Source organism: Gopherus flavomarginatus, chromosome 3, assembly GCF_025201925.1.
Source record: "Gopherus flavomarginatus isolate rGopFla2 chromosome 3, rGopFla2.mat.asm, whole genome shotgun sequence".
NCBI lineage: Eukaryota > Metazoa > Chordata > Testudines > Testudinidae > Gopherus > Gopherus flavomarginatus.
The window spans coordinates 279,702,968-279,722,683 of record NC_066619.1 but is presented as its reverse complement, the minus strand read 5'-3'; the positions used below and the strand labels follow the sequence as shown (position 1 = coordinate 279,722,683).

Here is a 19,716-nt window from a genome sequence, read left to right as displayed (position 1 = left end):
CGTTGCTGCCTCAGTCATGCTCCATGGTGAGGACTCACACTACAGGCCATTACTTAGACAGTCAAAACATTCCCCCTTCCTGGGGAGCCTTGTTTTTTAGCATTAATTCTGACCCCAAAGTAGCTTTAATTCCAATGCATTCAGCCTTCCCAGGCCCACTTTTCAGCTATGACTCATCACATCCAGCTTTCTGCACCACACAATGGTCCTATTTCTCATGTACCTTCCACCTGTGGATCTCTAACTGCCTGACGAACCCTCACTGAGCCGCCCAGCCTCATTGTGAGGCAGGTGTGCCTGTCCTCATTTTGCAGGTGGGCGAAGACTGAGGCATATAGAGGTCAACAGGAATGGGGGGCAGGGTCTGTGGTCCTGACTCGCTCAGTCCCAGCAGTGGTAGGAAGAGAGCCTGGCTCCTGCAGACCTGAGGAAGGCTGCAGGCGGATGTGGAATGGACTGCACAGGGGACTTGGAGGAATCAAATTGGCATCCTCTCACTTCCTGTGGACCTACCCAGGTCTGCATGAAAGAGAACCCCACCCAGCCTCAGAGGGCTAACTGGGGACACTCCAAGTCCCTAGGAACCTTGGTAGGTCTGCCAGTCCTTAACGAGCTTCTCAGGGGGCTGATGAGGCTTTTGGTAGAAATGTGTCTTTATTATAGTAAGAAGCCTTCACGGTGACGCAGTGACATCAAATCTGAGCTCTGTCTCTGCATAGTAAAGGACTATAGACTTAGGTCTTATCTACAAAAGAAAATGGTTCAGATTTAACTATACTGCTTTAGAAACTGATGTAGTTAAACAGCTGCTGGTCACTTGTATGAACACTCAGATTCTATTTTAAAAGTGTCCACACAAGGGGATGACACCAAATTAACTAACTTGGTGTATAACACAATATAGTTAAATGAGGACCAGACTGTACTGCTTCTGTAGAGGAAAGCTCACATCTTAGCGAGGCTGTGCTTAGCTAAGCACAGCCAACAATCCACAGTAATGGTCCAAATTAAAAAGCTGATGTCTTTGGATTAGGCTTTAGTCAGCTAAATACTGGTCCTGGGCACTAGCTCACTGCCAGGGCTGCCAAACAAACTCAAGAGTTTTTCTCCTCTTTGCAGTTTTTGTTTTTGCTACAGAGAGGTAAAAAACCACCACCGTGAAATGACCAAAACATTAGAAGCCTCTGTGGACCACGGAGAACACCCGCTTTTAGGATGTAATAATTCAGGAAATCCCTTGTTTGAGTCAGTTCAAATTTTGTAGAAAATTTTACCCTGGGCCCAGACCTAACCTACCAGTTTTAACGATGTAGCTTTTACTGTGGATTTTAAGCAGAGAGGAGCAAAACCAGGCCTACACTGCAAACTCCAGTACAAGGTGACAACTGCTGTTCCACAACCAAGAAACATTCCTCCTTCTGACAGTCAAGGTTTCTGTTCTTTTTCATTAGAGTTTGCAGTGAGAACACAAAGATGCTTAGTCATTTGGAGCACGTCAGTCAAGCAAAGTTCAGTAGAGGCAGGAAACTGAATTCTCAACAAAGCTGCCTACACCACATCAAGGGCTTTCTGACCTAAATCCATGACAAACAAACAGGGCTGGGATGCCAGACAGGCTGCTTATACTGCGCTCTGTTTGAAACAGATAGAGTCAGAATGTAATGACAGATCAGCATAGCGGGACCCACCCATTATGGATGATACTCATTAGAAAATTATACTGCAGGGGGATAGATAGCTCAGGGCGTTATGAATGGGATTCAGTCTCTTTCCCCTCTTAGTCACTGGTTTGAATCTAGCCCAGGACAGTCATAATCAAAAATGACTTGCCTTCGGGAGCAACTGTCATCTGGGGGTCGGAGACAGGATTGGGTGTCAAAAGACCTGGGTCCTACAGCACTTACTCACTCTTGGGTGGATTGCAGGAAGATGAATGCTAATGAGAGGCTTCCTACTGACACCAAGACTACCTGTCAGCAAGGGCTGTGCAATCTAGCCCTGGGTGAGTAGATCACTTTACCTCTTTGCCTCATTTACTCCAGTCTGAGGATAATGAGGCTGATCTGCTTTTGTCAAGCACTTTAAGATCTGTGTATTATTATTACATTGTATTGTCTGATGGATGTTCAGTGGCCAAATGAAAGGAGCTTGTAGTCCCAGTTCTATGCCTAGCAGACAGTTATCCACATCACTAGAGTCACTATCAAACTTGTTGGGGGGGCTCAGTGAAGGACCCTAACGGGGCTGTTGAGACTGAAATCACGCTGAGATGGGTCTCTTCAGGTCGTGGTGAGTCAGGATGGAAGCTCACGCTGCTTCTGTCTGAGCTGTTCATGTTATCAGGGGACTCCAATCCCCAGTCAGCCTAGCACCTTCCATCAGCTCTAAATACAATAAAAAAACCCCCAACACACTAAAAAGCAAGCATTTCAAGACTAGGCCCACCCTGGCCATGTGAGGTGAGGTTACTGGCTGCAGGTTGTAAAGTCCATGGTTAGAGTATGAACAGGAAACAAGAACTTACATCAATAAAGGACGCATTGACATAGTCTGTGTTCTCTTCACCTCTCTTCACTGGAATGATCACTCGATTGAACTCATCTAAAATAGAAGCCAGACAAGCAGGTTGGAGTTTTGGGGATCACTTTCAAAACACAGACATTTGCTACTCAGGGATCAACCTTAGGATGAAAGTTAATGCAGCCCCAAGGGTGCCATCAGATTGAGACAACTGAGATGAAGGATGGCTCGGTGAACAGGGAGCTAGCCTGGGACTTGGGAGACGTCCATTCAGTTCCATGCTGTATCCCAGATTCCCAGTGTGACCCTGGGTAAGTCACTTACTTCCTCTGTACTTCAGTTCCCATCTATATATTGGAGATAACAGCACTTTCGAACCTCACAGGTGTGTTGTGTGGCTACATTCATTAAAGATCGTGGGGGGCTCAGATAATGGATAGTAATGGAGACCCTAGGGCTCTTGGACAGATAAATCAGTGTTAACGACACACTAAAGCAGAGTGAGAAGTGTTTGTGCCTTGGGCGAAACTATTTAGGAATAGAGCTGGTCAGAAATTTTCACAGAAAAAAAGGAATAGTGGTACTCAAATTCTGAAATATCAGAATTTCTCATGAACCAGAAATCTCAAATGTTGACCAGCTCTGTTCCTAAACCATACTGGGAATGGACATTGTCCAGCATGGTCTGCTTCCTTTAGCATGAACACAGCAAATATTCATCCACTTGCCATATCAGTTCAAGACAGCACTTTCCCCCAGTGACTACCGTGGGGTGATTTAGTTGAGGTTGGCCCTGCTTTGAGCAGGGGGTTGGACTAAATGTCCTGAGGTCTCTTCCAAGCCTGATCTTCTACGATCTCCTGGGAAGGCTACTTTGTACTGTGCAGTGAGCCATCTCTTCTAGTCTGCACGCTACTGCCCAGCTTCTCACGAACACCAAGAAGCGTGAACACATGCCCTGCCACAGAGTGAGCTGGCCCTGACAGCCAGGCTTCACCCATCTCCCCAGGTGGAGGGAATGAACACAGAGGTCACATGATCAAAGCAGATGACTCAGAACCAGTTATATAGAAGATGTAAAAGGCAGTGTGAACTCAGTGAGGGAGAGTTTAAAGAGACTCTCAAAGGAGCAGAAGAGCTGCTCTGTACAGTTCCAGGCCCCTTAGCTTCCAGGCAAGGGGCCAGGGGGCTGGAGAGTGGGGAGCCAGCCTGCTAGAGCAAAGCCTTGGCAGGGACATGTCTAAGAGCCCTCTACTAAAGGTGTGAACCAGCTAGGAAGGCTGGGGGAAGTTTTCAACTTTTTTAATAAATCAGACTCCCAAAAGGGGAGAACTATTGAGAAAACATCTGCAGTGTGAAGTTTTCTAAACTGGAGAAGGGGAAACTGAGGCAAGGGCAGGGCCCAAAGCCAGACTGGGTAAGCCCTGCTACAGCCTCAGTGCTCAGATGCCTCCACTGGCTCCCCATTCATTTCAGGATCCACTTCAAAATTACCTCATTTGTTTTCATCTTATGCTGACCACTCTGCTCCCTCCACTCACAATGGTTCCTCCCCATCCCCTTCACAAACTACTGTTGGTGCGAGAGCCACCTCCTCCACAGTTGCTGATGCCTCTTGTCCTCCCAAAGGACTCACCCTCTATATTTATTCATTTGTCTTCTGAGTGTGTCTTTACCCTGGGCAGGATGAAAGAAAAACTCACATGGAATTATTTGAAGCACCCTGTTTTTCTTCATGTTTGCCGGCAAGTTGCCTGTTCGCATCTTGTCATTCTGGATTTTGATTGAAGTTAGTTTCTGCATGAGGGACAATAAAATCAACCGACAACTTTCAAATGACCAAAAGAAGCTAAGACCATAACAGTCAAAATGCCCCACACCAGTACACTTGCCCAGGCCCTGTGCCAACCCGAGCCAACTGCCAAATCTGAGTGAACTGCCTCAAGCCAGCAGTTCCCAGCCTCTGGGATATGCACCAGAAGAGGGAGCTCACGCTTTCACCACTGTTATGCTAGGCCATCCCTCCCCTCCTTTAAATAATGAGCCTTGAAGTGGGTTTCTGCATGATGCCATGGCCTGTATCTCATCATATGCAGCTGTGCACACTATAGTCTGAAATGGAGCTGTCAGAGATAAGCCCCCCCCTTCTGTACTCTCATAAGGATGGTCAGGAGACCTGGCTCAATTCCTGGCTCTGCTAAAGATTCCCAACGTGGCCTTGGGCCAGTCACTTCATCTCTGTGTGCCCTGATGACCCATCTGTCAGACAGGGATAGTAACAGCTCCCTACTGCTGATCTCTACAAGACAGACACTACAGTGATGGGGACATTAAAAGTGGCTAGACAGAGAGAACCCACTCTACTGTACCTAGTCTCCAGCCCTGCCTCCTCCTATTAAGTCCTGGCTGTTGAGCTGGGAACGAGCAGTGGGAAGGCAGGAGCTCATGTTAAGAATCAGAGAGCGCTTTGGCTTTGAAGGACTCCATGTCAGGAGTCCCAGGCCACGCTTCTCAGCTGACAGCTGCTTTCCCTAATCTTTGGGTTAGCACTCCCCTACAGGACTCCTCCAAACCCTCAAACCAGCTGGCTTCCAGGTGTCACTTACAGGGAAACTGCACTGGTTACTACAAACACACTCCAGTGAAATGTTCCTGCTGGGGAAAGGACCTTGGAACTAAGGGCCCCCTTTTATTAGATATTTAAGGAACAAACAGATCATCCAGCCTCTTGGTGCCAGTGGAGGGCTGTTCCCTCTGCAGGTACTGCCTAGCATTTTGTCGAGTCTGGCTATCACTCTCCCTGGAGAACCTGCTGGCTCAGGATGGGATTGGATGCAACTTTCATGAGACACCTGTCCTGGTCTCTCTTCACAAGGGCACTGAGCCACCATGGTTTTGGCAAACCCACCTTGAACTCCTCCTCTAGCCCGTTGCTGCTGGTCCCGGGCACTTTGTTGTAGATTTTCTGGAGGTGGGTCTCCAGCGAGGTCACTTCTAGCTCTGTGTCTCCATACAGATAGTGCTCCAGAAGTGCTTGGTATATAAACACATATTGCATCTGAAAGGGAAGGGAGAGGTTATAGGGAGAGATGGCAGCTTCCGTACCATGCTCTGAACCCATTCAGCTCTGTCTTTAAACTGAGCGCACTCTAGGAGAGCATGTGTGGAAAGGGAGAAAGCCCAAAGTCCAGGCACCAACATCAGCACAACCACTGAGCAAACTGGACATGGACACACTGAAGTCAACGGGAACTGGGAGAGGATGAAACTCTTATAACATGTTCTCAGTGACCAGCTGCAGAGCGGTGCCATGGGCTGGCAGATCAGGAGATGCTCATGGCTGAAGGAAACAGGGTGGGGGAACAGGGGCAGACCTAGTATGCATGGAACAATGAAGGGTGGATCAGAGAGGAAGCTCCTGGCTGCCTGGAGAGCACTGATGTTCACACGCAGGCTCAGCTGGAGCAACAGGACTTCCCCTGTCCATGGAGAATGGGAAAGGCCACATGCTCTGTTTAAATGGCTGAGCATGGTTGCTGCTACTGAATGTTCAGAGCTGGACTCCCAAACACTGGTGCATCCCAAATCAGAGGCTACTTTTCAGAATATTGGCCTTGCCCTCACTGTGCCTCAGTGTCACTGTCTGTAAAACAGGGATGGTGATACCTGCCTGCAACACAGGCTTAGTTAAGGTTTGCAAAGGGCTTGGGGATCCTTGCACGAACGGTGCTATATAACAGTGGCATCGAAACTGTGGGGTGTGCCCTATAGGGGGGTGCAGAGGGATGTTTGGGAGGACAAGCAGCGATGTCAGATGGCTTGTGCTGCACCTAGTTCCGCTCCCAGCAGCCTTCACCCCCAGCGACGTGCCTTCCCCCCACCCTGAAAACCTGATGAGGGAGGGGCAGGTATTGGCCCTGCCTTAGCAGTGCAGCCTGGCTGCAAGGAAGAAGCAGCCTACTGCTGAGGAAGCCTTGGCTGTGTAGTAATGGGGGGAAGGGGGACACAGGCAGATTCCATTACCGGTAAAGGGGGCACAACTGGAGAAGTCTGTGCACCACTGCTACAGGGGGCAAAGTGTTATCAGCCATGCTATAGTAATAGAGGGAAGCTGGAAAGTGCCATGGTCTGGAGGAATGAATGGAGGTTCTGGGAGTCAGTAGGTCTGCCTCTACCACCTACTTGCTGTGTTCCCTTGGGTAAATCACCTCACCTGTCTGTGCCTCAGTGCCCCTTCTGTAAAATGGAGGTGAGACTGACCCACCTCACAGGGGAGACTGCAACTGATTAGCATCTGTCTGCAGTGTTCCAAGCGTGGGAAGTGCTATGTAAGTGCCCAGTGTCACAGAGCGCCTCTCCAGCCCCTTGGAGTGGACTTACATCGGTCTGTACCATCTGGCAGCGCTGAGCCCGGATCCGGCTCACGAAACCGTACACGTCTACCTTCCTCTCTGCATGCATCATGTCCAGCATGGCATCAATGACGATAAAAGTGCCTGTGCGTCCTACCCCGGCGCTGTAACACCAGAGGAACAAGCAGTCAGTGCAGCTGTCATTGGAGTACGGCCCCTTCCAGTGCCCCACGCCTGCTCAGGGAAAGTTAACTGCTGCACAAAGCACCAGAAAGAGCCAAGAGGCTACAACAACTCACCCTCGACAGCAGGCAGCTCAAGCCATTCCCGACAAGAAAGAAGAAGGGAGCTCGAACTCGCAACCAACTACGGCAGAGGCTGTTCTTGGGTCCAAAGGCTACTGCTAAGACAGACATTTCTAGACTCTAGAATTCTAGACAACCCCACCCCCTGGGACTCAGAGTGCATGAGAGCACAGAGCAGGCTACAGTGAACCCTGGAGTCAATTCTGACTGGTCGTGTCTTGATGTGCTGCCTGTGGCCGTTGCCTGGCTGTCCTTTGCCCCCAGCTTCCTCCCAGCCTACAGGGCAGGGCCCATGGCAGCCAGTCACTCCGACAGGCCAGAGCCCAGCTCTGTCACTCCTCTCTTGGGCGCTGGCCATGCTTTGGGTTCCTGTTCTCAGTGCTCAACTCTCAATGTATCAAGGGGGAGATGAGCCCAAGCAAAGGTCAGGCTTGTGGGAACTTTTCATGGACATGTATGTAGAGCTGGAGAGGCTCAGGGTGGATTCTCGAACTAGCTCGAACTCATGCAGACTCCTTGGAGTTGCAAATTTGAGTCCTGTCAGGGAGCCTGAGGGAGACACATTAAGTACCATGCACTATAGTGTGTTTGTGTGCGTGCGTGGGGTGGGGGGAGGGAGGGAGGGATTTGGCATGCAAGAGGCCCAACATCCTCAAACAAATCTTCTCTAGCTCACTCTGTTACGCTGGCTGCCACACTCCTCTCTAGAGGTGGCTGCATATCAGTTTTGCTGGGTCCTTATAGTTTGTGAAGGATGAAGGGGGCTACAGAAGTGAATGGCATTACAGGGAGCATTTTCTCATGGCCAGAGCAGGGGAATGTGAGTCAGGAGAGCTGGGTCCAACTGCTGGTTCTGCCATTCACTTGCCACCATGACCCTGAACAAGTCAAGATGCCTGGCTGGCTGGGTCCCAGCCTCCCTGGCAGTGCTCTGGAACCAGGGGTGGGCATGCAAATTTGGTGGAAATTACCCCAGGCAAGCTCTGCAGCTTCTTTGTTATTCCAGGTACAGAGAGAGCCTGGAGCTCATTGCTGTGTCTGGGATCCACTCCAGTAAGGGTCAATGCACAAATCTCAAATGCAGGATGCTGGAATGTTACAGCCTGCTGTGATATTACCCCCGGCCGCTGGGTCCACAGAGCAGCCAAGTGAGCTGTTACTACTACTCCTGCTAGTCACAGGCAATCTTCTTTGGTCACCATGACTCAGGTAAGGCCTGTGCTTTTGGAGGTGAAAGGACAGGGCTCTAGTCCCAGCTCCCCGTGCATGTGATTTATGTGTCTATGGCTGTTGCTTGCACTCATGCAGTGAATCCAGCGTCAGGCAGCCAGGACCCCCTCTGCCTGCCCCTGCCAACCTTCCGCAGGAGATAGAACAGGTTTTTCCAGGTAGCCCTCAAGAGCAGTCAGGCAGAGATACATGGAGGAGGAGGAAGGAGGGCTCTCTGGGAGACATGGCCCTGAACTCACCTGCAGTGAACAACAATCGCTCCTGCATACTGGGGGTTACACGTCTTCACCTTCTTCAGGAACTTCAGCATCCCAATAGGGGTGAAGGGGACCCCAAAGTCAGGCCAGCTGGTAAAGTGGAACTGAGTCACCAGGCGCTGAGGCTTTTTGTTTGTGACATCACCTACCTGTGGGGACATTACATGCCTTGGTTACTGTCAGACACTCAGCTTCATTACCTTCCCCCAGAAACTGAGAGCAGAGAGAGGCTTCCAGTCCAGGGTTCAAGCAGCCCTAAAGTTCAGGGGGTTTGAAGCCTATTTTGGGATTCAGGGTTGGTTCCAAAGGCCTGATGGCTGAAAATCAGGTATTGCATCCTGCTAGTGCCCCAAACTCCAAGGCTATGAAATCTCAAGGAACTGCTTAGCTTTTATCTTAGCGTTTCTAAAGTCCTAGGACCAAAGTCTCAGCTACACTGAAGTCCATGGAGGTAGGCCAATCTCTTCTGCGTCTCCTGGTGTTTACTGAGGGAGGGGGCAGAAACTAGATGGGCCTCACAATTCCTCTAAGGCTTTTTAGAGCCTGCAACTGTCCTGTAAAGTGGTGCCAGTGGAGACTCCAAACCCAGAAACCAACGTCTGGGGTGGTCAGGAACCCTGCTGGCTGCTTGGCTACCACCCCAGTAATTTCACTTTGTGTTTCAAGCTGAATCAAACCAGGCCAAAGCTGCTGCATTTCACTCCTACACAACCTGAGGGCACAGAGTGACCCAGCATTCTCAGGAGTAGTTCACTTAGCAGGACTTGGATTTGTAATGGGGCATGTTTTCACTGTTTCAATTCCACTGTAAATGTTTCACAGCTGCTCTGTTAACCTCTGTCCTAATTGTATAAAGGGGAGAGAGGCACCAAGCACAGAAAGGATGAGCCAATGGTCAATGCACTGGACTGGGACTCAGGAGATCCAAGATCAATTCCCAGCTCTGCCACAGACTACTTGTGTGACACTGGACAAGTTGCCTCAGTTCCTCATAATAGCACTGCTCTGCCCCACTAGGGGATTGTGAGCATACACTCCATTAGTGATCATGAGGTACTCAGATTCTATGGCAAGTGAGACCACAGAAATAGAGGGGAGAAATAACTGCAGCTTTGAAGTCCATCTCCGCTCCGCTCAAAATGTCTTAACATTTTGCTAAGCGCACACGGCCATGTGCTCCACAACAGAGGGTGAGGGCCCAAGTGCAAAAATACACAAGCAAGTGTACGACTATAGCAGTGTGTGTACACTGGGAAATGGCAGGCACAAGGGGGAATTTAGGCCCTTACTGGCCCATTCAGGCCCGCACTTGCCCCACTTCCACATGCAACTGTGGTAACTGCACATGCAAAACTGTTTACGCTAACTATTAAAGCAACACTGGCCCATCCTCAGCTAGTGTAAATCAGTGTATCTCCAATTGCTCCAACAGAGCGATGCAGATTTACACCAGCTGAGGAGGTGGCCTTAAATAACTAAGCTGAGTTAAATGCAAAAAGCTATGGTGAAAATGGAGTGAGGATTCTAGTTATTTCACTCTCAAAACTCAGGGTGCAACTAACAACACAGGAAGAACTATTTTTTTTAAAGTGTATAATTTTTACCATGACTGCGTCCTTCAAAGAGGCACACAAACCATCCCAACCTGTGCCCCTAGGGGGCACTGTGAAAGTTTGGGGCTTTGTAGCGAGTCAGACAATCCTTGCTACAGGCGGGAACATTTTAATTCTTTCCTGCTTTCTGTGATGGAAAGTAAGTGAACCATGGTACCTGTTGAATGCAGAACTTTCGCACTGTGTAGTCAACCAAGACAGTCACATCCTCCACAGACACCCGGATGTTTCCATAAGTCCAGCAGCCCTGATCTGGCCAGTATTGAGCACATTTGCACTGGAGAGAAATGACAAAAGCAAGGCAAGGAATTATTTCAGGGAAGTTCTCTGGCCTCTGTTATGCAAGAGGTCAGACTAGAGGATCACAGTGGTTCCTTCTGGTCTTGGAATCTATGAAAACCCAGTGTCTAGAGACCCAAGGATGAGCCCGGTAAAAGAACCTGGGAATTGCCATCTTGGATTAGACCAATTCCTCAGGGAGCCCAGCAGTGACACTGCAGTAACACAGTGGAGAACTGGGCCCTACGAGTTTACAGCAGAATTGTAACAAAAATAAAACACACTGGATCAGATCCTTAGCTGGTATAAATTGGCTCTAGAGAAGTCAATGGAGTTATGCTGTTTTACACCAGCTGAAGATCTGGTCCCCTATCCTGTTCCTGTTGAAGACAAGGGTGAGTTTGGCCAATAGCTTCAATGGGAGCAGTACAGGATCTGTTTGCTTCCTTGTGTGTGGAGTGCATGTTCGTCACCTCTGTTAAGGGCAGGGGAGCTATGGAGAAATGTGCAGAAGCTGATGTATCAATTATATCTGCAGACCCCAACACATGGATAACTCAAGCTAATGTCCCTCAAGCTCTTTGTCCCTCTCTAGTGGCTGGGTCTTATATAAGTGTTCAAGTTCACTACTGTCTGCAGGCTAATGGATGGGGTCTTTTAGTGCAAGCAGCAGAGGCTTATGCTTTTAGATCCAGAAGTCCCCTGTTCCATCTCACAGACAGCCCTTCTAGGGGCTTCGTTCCCATGGGCACATACAAGTGAAGTAACCGCTTGCCTAGCTGCCCAGTTTTTATGTGCTTGTCCAGGGTGTGGCAAGCCCAGGAATTCCCCATGCCTCCATTCACCATCACAGCAGGTTAAAGTGTCCATGTGGGTAGTATTCCCTGACATTCACCTCTTTTCTCTCTTTCAGATTAGTCACCATGACGATTGTCGCTGTGTTCTGCTCCCAAATCATTCTCCAGAAATCATTTACTGTTTCTTCTTTTGGTCCTAAGAAGACAAAAACCAAACACAGGTATTATGCGCTGGAAGGGCATGTCACCCAGCCAGTGCCAGATTTTCTCCTAGTAAAAACCAGCACGGAGAGGCACATACAGAGTTGGTAATAGGTTTCAGAGTGGTAGCCGTGTTAGTGAAGTGGGTCTAACCCACGAAAGCTTATGCCCAAACAGAGTTGGTAATGGCTGTGCAGCAATGTAATAGGTTTTCCACTTTTTCCCCACTAAGGGACTGGATACATTTTATGACCAGTAATGACATTTGTAGCAATGCAAGCTAAGATAAATGTGAGGGGGAAACTGAGGCACAGAGGAATAAAATGACTTGCCCAAGGTCACACAGGGGATCTGTGGCAGAGCCAGAAACAGAACCTGGGAGTCCTGATTGCCAGTCCTGTGCTTTAACTGCAAGGTCTTCCTGAAATTTGGTACTCATTAGTAGAGCCCTGTACAGATACAAAATGTATATCCACATCCGATCTGCGATCTGCCAAAATGGTCTGCGGATGCGGATATCTGCGGCTGTAAAGAGAATATTCGTGGATTTGCAGGGCTCTCTCATAAGAGACAAGACAAGCTGCTGAACTGTACCTAAACATCCTGACCCAAACCCCAGGCTATGGCTGGGCAACACACAGCACAGGCATTGCCATCCCTTATGCTGGGCTGGCTAGATGACAGGCCCATCCTCTAATATTACTTAGCTGTAAAACTTCTCCAAGTTACAACAGTTGCCACCGGCCCATGGGGTTGTTACAGCAGGTGGTGATCAGCAGCGAGTAGGAAGCCCCCTATGCCAGTAGCAGGGATAAGGGGGGGTAGGGTAGGGTAGGAGCTGCTACACACTGTACACCACCAGAGCCTCCTCCTTTACTGGCATGTTCCTCCCATGACTTTAAGGCCACAGTCTGCTGGGTATGCAGCAGAGTGGTTAGTACCACATACAATGCTGCAAATCCACCAGTGCCTGAGAGGTACAGATCATGCACAACCCCCGCTCTGGACTGGCTTGTGGGGGTGGGAGACAGGAAAGGTTTGTCAAGATTTGAGAAACTCGCCACCTGTTAGTATCTAACACTCCTCCCCCTGCCATGAAGGAAAAGTCTCGCCAAAGTGAACGTTGCAACTAAGTTTTTCTCTGTTGATGCACCACATTTTAATGATACACCACAGCCTACTGATGTACAAAAGGAGTGGAGATTAGACCAAATAAGCCTGAAACTGTTTTCACATTAGTAGACTCCTGTGCTTTTATTACGAGATTTGATTGAGTCCAATAGCTTACACCATTTCCAGAAAGGGTTACAGGCCTATATGAATCACAACAGCCTGGAAGTTACACTGGCAGGAACATGAGGTTGTAAGTACCCATGATCCTCGTGCTTCAGGGCACAAGCTGAACACCAGCTAAGGTCAGGAAGGAACTGCCTTGACTTCCTCCCTAAGATCCAGTATTGCAGAGATAGGTTCCTGGTGTTCGATGCTTTCCTTTGACACATCCAGCACTGAACTTGTATGTGGGCTTACAATTTGTCCATACTATGGCATTTCCTACATTTCCATCTCAGACTCCCTGGATTTTGATGAAGATGGTGGGTCCAGGGCTGTTGAACCTCAAGTAAAATTTCACAATTTCATAGATCAGGGAAGAATTACCCCCCCATCAGCTTGACACAGTAACCAGAGCAGACTAGAGATTTTACCTTGTGCAGCAATAAACTTGTTTTTTTCTTGGTACCCCTGCAGACACACAAAAAGAGAAAGGAACACCACAATGAAAGAGCAGCCTTCCTCCAAGACAAAGCTGGGTGCACCTCAGCCTCCCTCTCTCTGGAGCACTGTGCCCGGGGTTCACATCAGCAAACATACAAGGATTCCCTTCACTGTGCATTTTGAGACCACACAACATCGCTCTCTCAACTCTGCTGACCCTGGCAACTTGATAGCATCCATACAAGAGGAACCTCGTATTAGTGCTGCAGAGTGACCTGTTAATCCTAGCTCTCAGCGTTGAAGGAAATCTTTCCCCATTAGCAGCAATCACAATGCAGTTTCAATTGGATATGGTGTTCTTCATTTGCTTCTCGTCCAGCTGCAAGCTGTTAAAAAGCAGTTGCTGTGTTGCACTCCAGAGATAGCTTCAGTCCCATGACGGGTGAAGTGTAAGGGAGACCAAGAATCATGACGTGTTGCCAATTGGTTAATAAACTGAGCTGACGTTCACTTACTCCACTGCTGACCTGCAAACTCTTCCCAACAATCAGTCTAATTCCCAAACCCATCAGCATGGGCCCAGAAGGCTCTGGTCAGAGAAACAGTGCCTGAGCCAGGCAAGAACCATGACCAGAGGATCCCCTCCCTGAAGGAAGCGCAGTCTGGCCTTGTATAATCTGCGGAGTCATTGAATTTGCCCATCAAAGGGCCTGAAGTAAGGAATTTCCCCCAAAGCACAGACATAGTGATGTGTGATAACCTTACTGGTGAGCTCAGGTACCATAGTCTGAGCACCACTCAGCGCCCACAGAAGTCAGCAGACACCCTGCAGGCTCCTGGCTAGAGCGTTTAAAGGGTTCTTTGCTTTTCTTGTTGATGCCAATTTGTATTTTGGAGAGAATAAAATGGATTTAATTCCTGGCTCACCTTTCTTTTCTTTTGGTGCATTAATACTCCTTTTAAAATACATGGAGTACATATTGCTTCTCTTAATAGTTATTATTGCTACTATTAATTATCTGCATTACATTAGCACCAATAGGTCCCAAATGATTTGGAGCTCTGTTGTGCTAGGTGCTGTACATATACATTGTAAAACAATCACTTCCCTGAAATATCTACCATCCAAACAGACAAACACTAGGAGAAAAAGTATTGTTAGTGCAATTATACAGACGGGAAACTGAGCCACAGATTAAGTGAATTGCCCAAGGTCACACAGGAAGTCAGTGGCAGAGAGCAATTGAGCCCAAATTTCCTGAGTCCCAGGCCAGTGTTCTACGCACAAGATCACCTCTCTTCTCTCTAGTAACACTCATTTGTGCAATGATTATGCTTTATTGTTTATTTAAAAGGAAACTGAGCTCTGGGAGTAACTCTATAGACGAGACTCTGGATTAACCACTCACTCAATGACCTATCACAGAAAGGGACACATTTCACGCATCAAAATAGATCTCTGTTGAGGAAATGGCACTGCAAACTCAACCTGACTCTGAAAATCAAACTGTTTTTTTCTATTCACATCACCATGTTTCACTAGCAAAAACCACGATCTCCTTATCCCTTCTGAGTCAACAGCAAAACTCCCATTGACTCTAATGGGAGCAGAACAGGCCCAAAGGTGCTGTAAGCAGAATTCAGCTGGTCAATCCTGCAAGTCCACTTTGTTCCCAATCCTGGAAGTCCTTTGGCTGCATGGCTCCCACTGGCTACAGAGGGAGCTCTGACCATGGAGGGATTGCAGGACTGGGTCCTCAGTAATTTATAGATTTTAAATGCCAGATGGAACCATGAGATCATCTAGTCTGACTTCCTGTATAACACAGTCCAGAGAACTACACTCATTTATTTACCTCTGCACTGAGCCCAGTAATTGGTGCTTGACTAAATCGTGTCTTTCAGAAAGGCATCCAGTCTTGATTTGAAGACATCAAAAGATGGAGAATCCACCACTTCCCTGGGGAGTTTGTTCCAATGGTTTTTCACCTTCACTTAAAATTTGTCTTTCAACCAGGGATGACCACAAAGCCCTTTCCAAACATGAAAGCTAAGCTCTACAACATCCCAGTGAGTTAGGTGTTATTGATGGGGAAACAAAGGCACAGAGAGACGTGACCAAGGTGTCACAGCACACTAGTGGCAGAGCAAGGAACAGTGGTGTTGGGTCTCAGCCCCTTGCTCTAAGACCACATTCCCTTTGTGGATGTATGAGGCAGAACAGAACACAGCTCCCCCTCCCACAGGTGTATTGACACTACAGCACTGACAACAGCATAACAACTCTTGGCCAGTGAACTAAGCAGACATGAGTCAGAGGAAGAGAGAGAGGCAGTACCAAGGGGCCATATCTCAGCAGTCCCTTTGCTGAACATAGCCACACTCCACATAAGGCACACGCCTAATTGCTAGCCTCACTCCATGTGAAACAGGCCATCATAGGACCAGGCACCGTTCAAACCAAATCAGTAACAAAGCCCATGCAGGAACTTACATTAATGAAGGAGGCGTTAATGTAATCAGAATCCGGGACACCTTCGATGGGAGTCAGATGAACTCTGGAATGATCATCTGGAGAAAAATCCAAACTATGCATTAAAAACTAAATAGATGTTAATGAACTTCTATATCCAGAGGAAGATGATTATCTGATTGGTATTTCAGGTAGAGGAAGCCTTTGGTTCACTTCATTGCATTTGTAGAAAGCTTTATGCACTGAAATCATCATGTGCTTAAGCCTACAGATGTGATAAATTCTGCAGAGCGTCTAAACTCAAGAGGGTTCCACGCCCAGTGCTCATCCAGCCCTTGACCATGCAAATACATTGTCTCTCTCTCCAGTTACATTCAGGCAACTAAGAGTTCTTGGCCTCCTGTCAAGTTTAATTTTGTATCTTTCCATCTTCCCACCACGACCCGTGCAACTGCTTATGATGTACACCTGCATCCTTCCAGGCTATAACTTGGCCAGTTTAGCATGTGTTAAAAGGCAGGTGGCCTTGTCTACACTAGACTTTGCAAATGTGTTAGATCAGGGGTAGACAACCTATGGCACGTGTGCTGAAGGCGGCACACAAGCTGATTTTCAGTGGCACTCACACTGCCCAGGTCCTGGCCACTGGTCTGGGAGGCTCTGCATTTTAATTTAATTTTAAATGAAGCTTCTTACACATTTTGAAACCTTATTTACTTTACATACAACAATAGTTTAGATATATATTACAGACTTATAGAAAGAGACCTTCAAAAACGTTAAAATGTATTACCGGCACGCAAAACCTTAAATTAGAGTGAATAAATGAAGACTCGGCACACCACTTCTGAAATGCTGCCGACCCCTGTGTTAGATAGTGTGTGTTAGCTAAGAAGTGCAAACATCACACTTTAAATCCTAGTCTAGACAAGCTCTAGGAGCGAGAGAGGAGTTCACTCTCCAGGGCCCATTCAATCTTTGTCACTAGGGTCGTTACAACAGCATGGACACCCATCCAACAGAAACTGGCCTGAATCTTTTCCGCTTGGGCTACAGCTGCAGGGAGCTCTTTTTACTACATGTTAACTGGACCTAGATCGGGCGAAGCAGCCTGCACAGTGGTGGGAACCAACCTCACCTCTCCTGTTGCTTTAACTCAACCCTTTGTATGTGGTTTCCTGTTACTTAGCAATCGCCACTCAGCAGGCCTGTTACACTCCCCACTTCCGCCATACAAAATGGAGAAACAGGCCAACAACAGAAGTGTCAATCACAATTGGCTACACCACCCCCACAAGCCTCAACGGAGCTGCACTGAGAGCAAATACATACAGGGCAGAATGTTCACATATCTGTTCTTCTCTTTGTTTTCCTCCTTGGAGGCGGCTTCACATGTGGCCTGGATGGGGCATGCTGGGAGAGCCTGAAAGGGCAAAAGAAATGAGATTTCCTGTTATACTTCCACAGTATGCAGGGTTTGGGAAGAGCATGTCATTGTAGTAAACACAAACCAACCAGCAATTCTATACAGTGATGAGCCCTGCTGTATCTCAAGGGTCTTTCAAGCAAGATCTCAAAAGGTGGTAAGTTAGTAGCCTCTCATTTGGGGGAAAATGAGGAACAGAGGTTACATGATTTACCTAAGATGACACAATGGAAATGACAACTGGAAGAGCTAGGAATAGGACCCAGGAGCCCTGACTCCCAGGCCCCTGCTCTAACCTCTAGGCAAACACTGTTCCCTCCAAACAGACCACTGTCAAAGGGAAATGCTGAAGGCTCATCTTCCTGTCCCCTTCAGAGAAGCTGGCTAGATCAGGAGAAGGGGGGCAGGGGGTACATAGAGCAAAGGAACAGCACAAGCTCTTGTAAAGGGATCATGGGAAACAGCCAGGGCTCAGCTTAGTGCAACTCTGCTCTGTTGAGCTCTCACATGAATACAGTGGGAGGCCCTTAGAAAGCATGGCAAGGGGAAGCCCCCCTACACTTGAGGCTCACAATCCTCCACCATCTCCCCATCCCTTCTCCCAAAGCCAGAAGGCACAGATGAGCTACTAGGGTTTCATAGTTCCAATAATGCTCAGTGCCTTTTCTGAAGTGCTTTAGGATCTGTAGATGCCCTATTGCTACTGCAGCATGGCAGGACAGCACATCTCTGCTAGCACTATTCACAGAGGCAATTCATTTCTGAACACAGACCTCTCAAGATGAGAAATGGTTAATGAAAAATGAGCCTGTCTAGATGGAGGGGAAGGCCACGGACTAGCGGCTCAGATAACTGTTTACTGGCCTCCTCGCAGGGAGCAAATTTCACCTAATATGAAATAAGGTGCCATATTATCCAGAAACACAAGGTGGCAGCAACTCCTCCTCCAACACAAACCAGACCATCCCATCAGCACATCGGAGACAGGGTAGGTGCAGCTCAGCTCTTTTCCCGTTACCGCAAGTTGACAGAACCCAAATGCCACCAGTGCTACAGCAGCCTGAATTAGGGCTTGGAGCTGGCTAATCAGCCCCATTTCCCATTAGTCACTCCCACCCCATATCAGATGGGTGGAACATTCTATGGTACCATGAGCCAATTCTGGGCACAAGGGCTATGGGCTTTTCTTCTTTAAAAAATAGTCAATTGAATTGAGGGTTGATTCAAAGATAGCAGCCTGAGAGCCCTGGAAAGCAACATCCTCTCTCCACAGAGCACAAACAGCAACTGAACAAATTTCCCCACTCTGCCTTGACAATTCACCCCAACCAGGACCTGGATAGACCTCTTCCCAGGGGATTCATTCTCCACAACCCATGCAGTCCTGGGCCTCTCTGGCAAGATGGCCAATTGAAGCTAAAATGTGCTAGTGCTGTGATGCAGCCCCATCTCCAGGAGGAACTGGACTGAGACCTACTGAGTTGTTCCAGGAAAGCCACCAAATAGGTGGCAGAGGGTGACAACTTTCAATCACAGTAGATCAGATATGATCACAATGTGATTTCGTCCACAACTGGGGGAAGTAGCAGGTATTTAAGATTGAGGGGAGGAAGAGTGGAGTTTCTCAGCATTGGTGGTCTTATGTAGCCTACTAGCTCAGTGTCTTCCTCTACTGGCTGTCCACACAAGAGGATAAGAACCTACTGCTGCTACCAACTAAAGAGTTATTCCTTTAGCTCAAGAGATAGAGGTCAGTGCTTTGGGGACAGATGTCCGGGGTGCAATTCACATTTCATCAGAAATGATCTGAAAGAAGTTTACTGACTACACTAACGCTCAATTACTGAAATGCAGCCACTTCTGTGGTGCAAGGCAGCAACCAACTGGCCCAACAGCAGTTGGGAGAGGGGAAATGTTTGTCTAGGACGCAAGGCATTCTAGTGGGTTTGTCTAACAGTAAGGTATTGTAATTCTACAGCCAAGGCCCTGTGTATCCTGGGGAAAACTGGACCTAAATTCTGCAACTCAGTGCTGAAAATTTTGTAGCAGTTCTCGAAGATTTTCTTTATTAATCATGATGATGGAGAATCCATTCAGTATAGCAGCTCCTAAGCACTTTATTTGATACTTAATTCAGTTATTTTACTTTGCCCCCTACATTATTAATTTTCAGTGTGCCAAAGATTTTTGAATTGCAAGGTTTAACTGCAACAGCGGTGTTGTCAGGGAAAACTGTAGGTTTTGCCACTGCACAGGGGACAGCTGAGTGCAGGCACTTTGGGAGACATGGGAGACAATTTGGGATTGTGAGATAAGCCCAATACCTGGATATGTCAGCAGAAATGACTGGTATTGAAAGTGGTAGCAGTGCTGACGTTTCAATTGTCACCATTAGGTTTCTGAGTTAACGCTACATTGAAATAACTGGAATAGTTTCTCTCTCATTTACAGCTCCTGTTTTTGGCAGTCTGTAGACTCTAGACACTGCATTGTTTTAACATCCATGTCATGTTTTTTTAAGTTCTCTTTGCAGCCATAAAGACTAGA

At 47.8% G+C, this 19,716-nt stretch overlaps 2 protein-coding genes across 4 annotated transcripts in view; one reads left to right on the top strand and one right to left on the bottom strand.

Moving 5' to 3' along the window:
- The window catches only part of PTPRA (protein tyrosine phosphatase receptor type A), a 256,654-nt gene that overhangs the window by 10,063 nt on the left and 226,875 nt on the right, over positions 1 to 19,716 (bottom strand). For all 3 annotated transcript variants that reach the window (XM_050943359.1, XM_050943357.1, XM_050943360.1), the window contains 10 exons: positions 17,076 to 17,166; positions 15,765 to 15,841; positions 13,261 to 13,297; positions 11,452 to 11,549; positions 10,435 to 10,554; positions 8,647 to 8,813; positions 6,901 to 7,036; positions 5,429 to 5,578; positions 4,224 to 4,317; positions 2,525 to 2,601 (listed from right to left, as the gene is read on the bottom strand). In XM_050943359.1, the coding sequence (XP_050799316.1) occupies positions 2,525 to 2,601; positions 4,224 to 4,317; positions 5,429 to 5,578; positions 6,901 to 7,036; positions 8,647 to 8,813; positions 10,435 to 10,554; positions 11,452 to 11,549; positions 13,261 to 13,297; positions 15,765 to 15,841; positions 17,076 to 17,166 (1,047 nt within the window). The remainder of the gene's footprint in view (positions 1 to 2,524; positions 2,602 to 4,223; positions 4,318 to 5,428; positions 5,579 to 6,900; positions 7,037 to 8,646; positions 8,814 to 10,434; positions 10,555 to 11,451; positions 11,550 to 13,260; positions 13,298 to 15,764; positions 15,842 to 17,075; positions 17,167 to 19,716) is intronic.
- LOC127046389 (leucine zipper putative tumor suppressor 3-like) overlaps positions 1 to 19,716 on the top strand; it is a 370,036-nt gene that overhangs the window by 285,241 nt on the left and 65,079 nt on the right. The gene's annotated exons all lie outside the window — the stretch shown is intronic.